Source organism: Centrocercus urophasianus, unplaced genomic scaffold (genome assembly GCF_019232065.1).
Source record: "Centrocercus urophasianus isolate 14NV4802_14NV808 unplaced genomic scaffold, USGS_Curo_1.0 seq_1391, whole genome shotgun sequence".
NCBI lineage: Eukaryota > Metazoa > Chordata > Aves > Galliformes > Phasianidae > Centrocercus > Centrocercus urophasianus.
The window spans coordinates 1-9,946 of NW_024884577.1; the positions used below are offsets into that span (position 1 = coordinate 1).

General features: G+C 60.6%; 1 protein-coding gene across 1 annotated transcript in view; it reads right to left on the bottom strand.

Annotated features, from left to right (window-relative positions):
* Positions 1 to 110: 110 nt before the first annotated feature.
* Positions 111 to 9,946, bottom strand: part of LOC122157482 (arf-GAP with SH3 domain, ANK repeat and PH domain-containing protein 3-like) — a 13,456-nt gene continuing 3,620 nt past the window's right edge. The window contains 21 exon segments of the mRNA XM_042813149.1: positions 111 to 424; positions 527 to 719; positions 721 to 768; positions 1,175 to 1,282; positions 1,383 to 1,450; positions 1,533 to 1,648; positions 1,733 to 1,818; positions 1,964 to 2,144; positions 2,366 to 2,460; positions 2,879 to 3,012; positions 3,089 to 3,276; positions 3,370 to 3,418; positions 3,662 to 3,749; positions 4,500 to 4,569; positions 4,852 to 4,961; positions 5,417 to 5,503; positions 5,592 to 5,667; positions 6,315 to 6,400; positions 7,840 to 7,966; positions 8,206 to 8,255; positions 8,434 to 8,508. Coding sequence (XP_042669083.1) covers positions 111 to 424; positions 527 to 719; positions 721 to 768; positions 1,175 to 1,282; positions 1,383 to 1,450; positions 1,533 to 1,648; positions 1,733 to 1,818; positions 1,964 to 2,144; positions 2,366 to 2,460; positions 2,879 to 3,012; positions 3,089 to 3,276; positions 3,370 to 3,418; positions 3,662 to 3,749; positions 4,500 to 4,569; positions 4,852 to 4,961; positions 5,417 to 5,503; positions 5,592 to 5,667; positions 6,315 to 6,400; positions 7,840 to 7,966; positions 8,206 to 8,255; positions 8,434 to 8,508 — 2,349 coding nt within the window.

The window sequence follows — 9,946 nt, forward strand, 5'->3', positions numbered from 1 at the left end:
CCCCCCCCCCTTTTCCCCCATGCACAATTTGGGGTTCCACACCGCAATGTGGGATCCTGAACCCCCTGCAACGACTGGACCCCCACCCACCATCCCCCATAAATGCGCCCCTACCCAAACTTGACGGGAGTGACATCGGGAGTCACAGCACCCGGCGGGGGCTGCCCGGGGGAGGGGCCGCTCAGCTCCGTCCCCCTCCGCGTTCCTCCGCTCTCCGTCTCGGAGCGCGTCTCCCAATACGCCGCCCGTCGCGCTTCGGGGGGGCTGCGGGTGCTGGCAGCCGGGGGGGGCAGAGCTGTGCCCTCCAGAGCCCCCGCGCTGCAGGAGGATGAGGACGAGGAAGAGGAGAGGCTGCGCGGCGCGGGGGTCTCCGTCAAACCAGCAAAGTGCGGCTCTGACGTCTGCCGGGGGAGCTCGGGGCGCTCTGGGGTGGGGGGACACAACGGGGACATGATGGGGACATGATGGGGGCAGCGAGGCTGGCGGCACGGCACTCACGGGTTCCCCCCCCCCGGTTCAGACTCACCCGTGGGGCTGTGCTTAGAGCGGGGGCCGCCCCGGGTGGGGTTTTTAAGGGGCAGGGGAGGGGGCAGCTCCTCGCTGTGCGCCCGGCGCGGTGCGGGACGCGAAGCCACCAGGATGCTCTCGTAGGTCTGGTTGGTGATGTCCATCCCTGCGCAGCTCCAGCGTGGGGGGGGGGGGGGGGGGGGGGGGGGGGCGGGCAGCCAGTGGTGAGGGGCCCTTGAATGAACGCTGCAGGGGGCTCACCTATGGCCAGACCCAGAGATGCTGGTGGGCTTCTTGCATCACTACACTCCAATTCTGCACCTCTATAGCCTCCCCCAAATCCATCTGCACCACTGCACCCCAATTCTGCACTCCTACAGCCCCAAAAATCCACCTGCACCACTGCACCCCAATTCTTCCCCCATACAGCCCCCAGCCAACCCACCTGCTCTATTTCACCCCCATTCCGTACCCCTACACCCTCCTGCTCCATCTGTACCATTGCACCCCTACAGCCTCCCCCATCCTACCTGTACTGTTTCATCCCCATTCTCTACCCCCACGCCCTCCTGCTCCTCCCTACCCCACCCACACCCCTTCCTGCCCCCCATTCCATCCCACTGCTGTGCCCACAGCGTCTCCCCTCCCTGCCCCCCATCACTGCCACCTTCTCCTCCAGCTCATCCTCGCTGTCATAGGTGTATTCCTGGGGTGGTTCCCAGTCGTAATCCACGTGGACCTGCAGGGAGAGCTTCCCCGCCTGCGCCTGCTCCAGCTGCACCACAGCAGGGTCTCAGCAGAGGGTGGGAGGTGTGTGGGGGGGTCCAGGGGGGCCCCCCCCCGGGCACCCAGCCCCACCCCCGTCCCCCCCCTACCAGCTCCTCGCACTCGCTGTGCTTCAGCCTCCGTGCCACATCCAGCGCCGTCTCACCCGCTGCGTTCACTACGGAAAGGGGATGGGGGCTGCAGCTTGGAGAGCACCCCGCTGCCCCCGACCCCTCAACCCCCACATCCCAGCCCCATACCCATCCCAAAGGCAGCTTTGCCCTTCAGCAGCAGCTTGATGCAGTTGGGTTGGTTGTAGAGCGCTCCGTAATGCAGCGCCGTGTTCCCATCCTGCGTCACCCGGTCCAGCATCCCCCTGCACAGAGCCAGGAGCAGCTCAGCACCTCGTGGGGATGCTCCAGTGCCATCCAGGGTGGCAGGGGGACACGGCGGGACGCACCCGTTCTGGATGATGAAATCCACCAGCGGAAGGGACGATCGGTCCGCGCAGCGCACGGCCACGTGCAGCGCCAGCTCACCTGCGTCCTGCCGCGAGGAGCGAGGGGATGGCTGACCCCAAGGATGCTCACAGCCCGCAGGTTGGGCAGAACCCCAAACCCGAGGATGCTCGCAGCCCGCAGAACCCTCAGAGATGGGGTTTGGGGGACCGTTTGGGATGCACACAGCTCACCTGGCCCTCAGGGCTGGCCAAGGGCTTGGCCAGGTCGTGTCCTTCAGCAAAGGCCTGCAGCAGGGCCAGGAGATCACGGTTGTGGATGGCATCCCGGAGGCGGTGGGGCTCGCTGGCCCCCCCCCGCTGCACGAAGCGCCTCTCCATGTATTTGGCCACGATGAACTCCTTGCGTGCGCTCCTGCAGGGAGGTCAGTGTCAGCGTGGGAACCCCACACCTTCCTGCCTCCTCCCATGGTGTCACAGCGGGGAGAGACCTCTGCAAAAGGCGCAGGATCCAAAGAGCAGTGGGGACGGCGAGGTGACCCATCTTGTGAGCTTTCTCATAGGGATTTGGCGGGGGGGGAGGGGGGCAAGGAGGGAAGCTTCCCATCCACCCACCCTGCGCCCCCCCAGACTCACATATCGCTGCCAGCTGAGGGCTTGGGGCAGTCCTGTGTGGGCAGCGTGGCCTCCATGATTTCATTAAAGCGTGTGTTCCCAACGCTGACAGCCAGCTGGGGTGATAGGGCAGAGGGAGTGAGCACAAAGCATGGAGGGGACCTCCCCACAGCCCCACATCCTGCCCCCCTGCCATGCCCCTTCCTCATCCCAGAGAGGGGAGTTCACCAGATCCACGTAGGATCTTCCCATCCACCACCCCCAGGGATGAGTCTCTCTCATAGGAGAGGTCTCTTAGAGGAGGGAAGGGGTGCTGGGAGGGCCTGCCAACATCCCCTCATCACTTCCCAGGGCTCCTGCATCCCTGCAGCACCACATGGGGGACTGTAAGTCACAGCTGGGCAAAATGAGGGCAGCTGCGAGCAGCAGGCGCAGAGCAGAGGGAGGGGGAAGGTCGAAATCTGCACCCAGACCCCAAGCAGAGGATGATACCCAGCGGATACAAGGCCCCCCCAGGTGCAGGGAGCCCCTTACCAGCAGCTCAGAGGTGCTGAGGACATCCAGGGTGAGGGACTGGATACGGGAGTAGTGCACACCCAGCTCCCGGTGGATGCCGGAGCACTCAATGCACGTCAGGATGCCCAGGTTGGTGGAGAGCCACGTGGGGTCTGTGGGGTGGAGGGGGGGCATCAGCATCACCTCCCGACCCCCCACCTCTCCCTGCATCCCAAAGCCCCAACCTACCCGGCGCCCCGCAGTCACAGCACTGCTTGTTGCCTGGCATGTTCTTCACCTCGCTGATGACCAGCTTGGTCAGCTCCTGCACGCTGCCATCTGCCCCACTGCCTGCTGAGGCCGCCCCGCCGTTCGGTTCACCCTTGAAAGCATTGCTCAGGGCTTCATCTTTGCTGTTCTGCAGCACCGAGACCCACCTGAGCAGGGGGAGCAGAGCAGGGATGCAGGAGGGCACTGCTCGGAGCGAAGGCTGCAGCCCTGCAATGCTTCTGCATGCTCGCAGTACTTACACCACGCACTCCTGCTCATCCTCTGCTTGGAAGTGATACGTCCTGTTGTCTGTAGGGGCGGGGAAAGAGGGGAGCGAGGCATTTAGGAAAGGACAAAATCGCAAGAAGGGACTGCAGAGGGCTGCTTTAGAAAAACCACAGCACGTCCCTTTCCCATCACCGCCACCCAACTTCTCTTTGTCTCCAGTTCACAACCGTTCACGCGCCCTTGTGTCCCAGGACAGCCTGGCCCGGGTCTGCTGCAGGGACCCACAAGTGGACACACACACAGGGACGGAGTGGTGGCACTCACGTGTCACCAGGTCGAAGCACTTCTTCTCCTCGGCGTGGGGCCGCACCTGGCAGGTGAGCAGGTTCAGCTTTACAGGGGGACGGTTTATCTGCCAGGCACCAGGACAGAAGCGGGTTAAAGGATGAGGGACGTGATGTGTGTCACCACACAACCATCCCCATCTCTTGGTACAAGCAGAGGCTCGGTCCCTGTCCCTTTGTAGGACGGGCGATGGGAACGCGGCGATGGATGGGGCACGGAATCCTCCGTCCCTGCTGCAGTTCGCAGCCTCCACCGCCAGAGGGCAGCACGCTCCCAAAATCATCCCAGATCCTTTGGGCCCCTCTGGACCCTCAACGCCCCCCTCGCTGCTCCCATGGAGAAAACCATTCCCTCCCTCCAACCTGCACCGATGCGCAGCACAGGCTGGTGGCTCGAATGGCTGCTGGGACACACGGGGTGCAAACGGGACACTTGGACTGAATGGAGAAAAGCCTCCACGTGACGCGGAGTCACGTTCCCAAAGGGCAGCGAGCGCTGCGTGGCTTTTGGCATCCTCCAGCCCCACGCTGCCCCTGTCCCCTCCCATGTCCTCAACCCCCTGGCAGAGGAATGGTGACCTCTTTCTTCCAGCCCCCTCCCCTTTCCCCCCATGCACAATTTGGGGTTCCACACTGCAATGTGGGATCCTGAACCCCATGCAATGACTGGACCCCCACCCAACATCCTCCAGCCCCACGCTGCACAACTCCCACCAGTTCTCAGCAGGAGATGGTGCAAACCAGGCTCTCTTGGGATGCACAGCGTACCACCATGCACCAGATTTCCCCCTGTGGTTTACATGGGGTTGGATGCTCACTGTGCTGTGGGAGATGGTCAGACAGCCGTACTTCACACCGCATTTCCTCTTCTGCCACACTTTGCGGATCCTGAGGCAGAGGAGGAGGAGTGAGGACTCATCACGCAAACCCAACCACATCCACCTGCCCCCACACCACCTGCAGCAGCACCCAGTAGAGGTTTGATGGCTTTCTGGACCTGGGGTTGCACCTTTTGTACCTTACAAAGCACACAGCTTCAGACCAGACAGGACCAACTGCTCCTGAGGGCCTGGTAACACTGAAACCCTCATCCAAATGAGTCCACTTTGGGGTCTCCCAGCTCTGGGGCCTCTCATGAGAGCAGCCAGGGAAAATAACACTCATCCTCACCCATCACTCTTCTTGTACAGGAACCCTGACTTCTCTGTCCCATACTGCTTGTTCCCTTGGTGCTGGTGGATGCTGTAGCCACTGCCAGAGTTCTTCCTGCTCAGGTTTTCCTGAGCTCATCAGGAAAAAAAAAAAAAAGAAAAAAAAGTAAAAAGACTCATTTAAAAAGCACTGTGAGAGAGGTAGAGGTGGCCAAAGTCCTGGGGGATCTCATTCTGGAGGGCAAAGCTCCCCATCCCCTCCAAGCATCCCTCCTGCACTGTTCCCATAAACAGCCTCCTCCCAGCAATGTCCTCCTATAGTTGTCTTCCTCCCCATGCTCTCCACACATACTTCCTGATACTCAGGAGGACCATGGATGTCCTCCTCCAAGCATCCCTTCTGCTCTGTTCCCATGGACATCCTCCTCCCTAATGACATTCTCCTATGGATATCCTCCTCCCACTGACGTCTCCCTCCTGCTCTGCTCCTCCAAGGATGTCCCCCGGCTCTCATTTCCCTGTCCCCAAGATAAGGGCACTCTCTTAGCACCCAGCCCCCCCTGGCCCCATCAGCTGGCTCTCACCTCCTTGCTGTCCAGCTGCAGGATGCTGCGCAGTGCATCGCGGGTCTGCGTCAGCTGCTTCACCTCCTCCTCTTGTGCTTGGTGGAGCTGGAATGGGAGGTGGCTGCTGTCACTGGGGGGGTGGTGGCAGCTCAGGGACACATCCCCTATGGATGGGAGGTGGGGGGGGACTCACCGAGTGGAGGGACACAGCCAGCTTCTCGATGAAGGGGTAGAGGTTCTGGGCAGCCTTCCAGCCGTCTTGGAAGAAACTGGGCATTTATTTCAATGCAATTAAGATGCAAATGGGCAGAACGGAGAAAAAGAGGTTATTTAGTGAGGATGAGGCAGGGATGGCTGCAGCCATCCCTGGGGAAGCTGCTCTTGTTTGCTGCTCCTCTACAAATGGGAGATGGAGAGATGCTGCTGAAGCCCAAATCCAGTCCGTGGAGGTGAGGTACCCCAAATGGCTGTGGTGTTTGGGACAGCATTGGCCTCAAGCTGATCTCTCTCTGCTACAGTTCAGATCCTGGGCCTGGCAGCCCAGCTGAGGGCACTGCCACTGCTCCTTTCTGCCTGGAGAAGTCGACAAGGCCCCAACACCCCCAGGGTACAGCAGGAGGAAAAAAAAAGGGGACATTCCTGTGCCCCAAATGCTGCGAGCTCTGAGCTAACAGCGGAGCTGAACTCATCCCTGGAAACCCATCCAAAAACCAAATCATCACATACATCCCCAGCCAAGCCCCTTCCCCCAGCCCTCACAGGCACATCTGCAGCTCCCCGAGCCAACAATCCCAACCAGACAGCAACGAACCCTGCCCAGAATCCTCCCCACAGCTCGGTGGGGTGGCTCAGTCCCCACAATGGGGACAGGACCGTCCCCAGAGCCCCAGGGAAGCTCCCAGGGATGAGCACCTACTTGTGCTGAGCATGGAAAAACTTGATGAGGCTCTGCAGGAAATCCGGCCCTTGCTTCATCTGGCTCTCGCTGGCTTTCAGCAGGTACTGGGGGGGCAGAAAGCAGCGGGTTGTAGGCAATGGGATGAGGACCAGCCCTCACCCTGCGGGCAGGAGGGTTAGATTGCTGGCTGGGCTTCAAGGAGCGGAGCTACGAGGTGGGTTTGCAGGCAGGGACCACCCCCAAAAAGCTGGCTTTGGAAAGCCTCCAAGCCCTGGGAAGTTGAAGGAGCGAGGCAGGCCCCAATGCTTGCAGCTGAGCACGCTGCTCTCACTGCTGATTGCTTCTGGAGTTAATAAATAACCCAAACACAACTTGGTTCGAGGAGGAAAAAAAAAGAAAAAGAAAGAAAAAAAAAAAAGTGATGTTTTGTGCATCAAACCCTGCCATCACCTGCAGGCAGAAAGAGCCTGAGTCCATGGGGCACACGAGCCCCAAAAGCAGAGCTTTCCTGCTGTGAGCTGGGCTGCAGCCCCACACAGCTGTGGGCTGGGCTCCCCCCCCTCCCTGTGCTGTGATTTCAGAGGTGAGCAGAGGAGAAGGCAGCCAGCATCAGCTGTGGGGGTTTCCATGGGGGAACAGCAGTGGGACGGAGCCCATGGGTCACCCCATGTCCCACCTGCAAGGAACAGGAGGGATGGTGACAATTCCCCATAGCTGGAGAAGCACATGGGTGACAGTGACCTCGTGGGGACCTCCCCATGTCCCAGGTTGATGGGGACAGCAGGCCGAGACCCACACGAGGATGCTCCCAACTGCAGTGTGGGCAGATGCACCCCACCCCCAGCAAAACCCACATACAAGCACAGCAGCCACACGCCAGCCCCCAACAGAGCTGCACCCCACTTCCAGGCGACCAATGCAAGCAGCCCCTCCCCAGCCGGGCCGCGTTTCCATGTGCTGTTATTTATTTCACAGTGGTGCTATTCAAAGCAGTGACTCATCAGGCCCAGCCCCAGCAGCAGCCCCGACCCTGGAGCGGGTGCAGCCTCCTCCCCTGCACCCTGCCCTGTGTTCCCTGATGGGAGGGGACAGTGCTGGGGAGGGCGGGTGGCACTGGGTCTCTGTGCTACGTCGCTGCCATCGGTACCTGGGGACACTCGTGAGCCTCCCTGCTTGGGCAAACAGTGCAAACAGCAAAGTTAAAGTGCTTCTTTTGGGGGGGGTTTAACAGTAAGGATTGCTTTTTGCCCCAGACGCCAGGCTGTGGCTTTGCATGGGAGCAGGACCCAGGGGAGGTGGGGGCAGTCACCAGGAGTCTGCGACTGCATGACTCGATGGTGACATTTGGACCCACATCCCCAAGGAAGGGACAGGAAGGTCCCCAAGCCAGGACCCTGCAAGGAAACATTATGGATGGGGACAGATGAGCATCCTGCACCGTGTCTACATGGGACTGCTTCCATGGTGGGGATGGGAAACGACTCCAGCTTCCCTTCACCACTCTGAGCACAGCGCTCCCCGACCCCCCCCGCGCAGCCCCCACCTCACACATGTGGAGCTGGAAGAGCCTCCGCTCCTTCTGTGTGTCCTCTGCCACCTCTGCTGCTGACGGTTCAGCCTGGATGACCCCCGCCAAGCGGGCACGTTCCTTCTCCTTCTCCATCTTCCCCCTGCAGGGTGACACAAAGCTGGGCTGGGGGCAGACCTGCACCAGAGGGGACCCTGGGGATGGCCCTGCACCAGGGGGATCCCTCTGGAGCTGCAGAAGAGTTGGGATGGGGCAGGGATGGACCAAAAGCATCCCCAGCCTCTCCAGCTGGGCAAGGCTGGAGCAGAACCCGTAAGGGACAAAACGCCTTTGTGCAGAGGGGGATTAGGTGGATTTTGCTGGAGGAAGTGGGTCGCTTACACTTTGGTCTCGTAATCCTTCCAGGCCTTTTCAATCTGCTTCTTGGAGTCCTGTGGCAAAAGGAGAGAGGGGACGGCAGCTCTTAGAGGTGACGAAGGGACAGGCAGTGACCTGGTGGCACCCAAGCAGTGCCCAGGCGTGGACACTTTGCTTTGCATCACTGCGTCTCCCAAAAGATCCTCAAAGGCTGTGCCTCCCCACACCAAGGAGCATGCAATGGGGACCCACCATGCGGCTGTCCTTCAGCTGCCCCTTCAGCAAGCTGTCCAGGGGGAAGGAGACGATGTTGTTCAGGTTCTGCACCTGGAAAGGGGAGAGATGGGCACAGGGTTACCCCAAAGTGTCCCCAGAGCGCAGGGTGCTTTCTAGCTGGGACCCTCCCAGCTCAGCGGCTGCCCCAGGAAGGGTTAAGCAGGCTGGGAGCTGCTGGCGGAGCAGGCTGGGGCTTGCTGGAGCTGGCTGCAAGATGTCTGACGTGCAGCCCTTCCCACAAACCACATCAGCGCTGCGGCTGCCAGAACCAGAGCTGCTCCCCCCCATCACCGCCCCGTCCCCCCGCATCCCGCAGTGCCACCGGTCCCAGAGCCCTCCTGACGTCACACGGCTTCCCAAGGTGTCCCCTCCTTGGGCAGGGGGGCAGGGCTGTCTCAGTGCCCACCTCTGACTTTGAGCCCATGGGGCTGCATCGATCTGGGGGGGCTGTTAGAGCAGCTCAGGATGACCCAGCAGGGCTCAGCGCAATGCTGACGGCCTTTTGCACAGCGGTGGCATCAGATAGGAAGCTCCAACGCCACAAAACAATCCTGCTCGCCCTTATAAAGGGTTCCCAGTGGGGTTTTGCTCGCAAGAGAAGCCCAGCTCTGGGGGCAGGATCTGTCCCTGAAGGATGGGAAACGGGGTGCATCCTTCCAGGTGTGCAGGGATAGGGACCCCGCAGCCCCAGGAGGGGTTGGGGTTGTGGGCAGCTGTTCCCACGGCTGCAGCACGTGGGGTGTGATGCTGCACTGCCCTCAGCCAGGGAACCGGTTCAGCTCCTTCCCTGAATAGGGTTCCCCATGGAGCCCATGGATTGCGGGGCTCCGGCTGGGATGGATGAGATGGGATGGAGAAGGAGAGGAGCAGAGAGGCCCATGCTGGGGTAACTGGGAGAGGAGGATGCCGAAATCTGAAATTCCTGCTGGGGGAAGGGCAGCAACAACAAATCTGTTCCTTAAGCACAGCCAAAGGCTACAGACCCCATTTTAGGAGGGGGGAGTTCAGAAAAGGGGTTGGAGAGGAGAGCGGCAGGAATGCAGCACGGGGTGCCCCAAGCGTGCTGGGCCAGCTGCCTCCAATCCCACCCAGCACAAAAACAGGATCCCAGATCTTGAGCTCACAGCGCTGGGGAAAAGTGAAATAAGAAGTTGGTTTGGAGCAAAGAGTCGCCAGGCAGAGCACAGCCCCCTCCAGCTGCCTCTGCTGCTCCCCATGGCCCCACTGCGCGGCTCGGCGTGGCTTTGATTTATTTCTTGGCAAGCGAGATCAGAGATGTGAAAAAAATAAAAACAGAAAGAAAAGGGGGGAAAAAAAAAAACAAAAAAAAAACCCCAGTTCCAACCGCATGGCAAAGCACAGCGTTGGTGCCTTGAGACAGAGAGGGAAAATGCAGCAAAGGGGGAATGGGGTGTCCTGTAAGTGCGACCCTGAGTGCAGGATGGGATGGGGAGGGCCAAGGTGGGATGCATGGGGTCACCTCAGCACG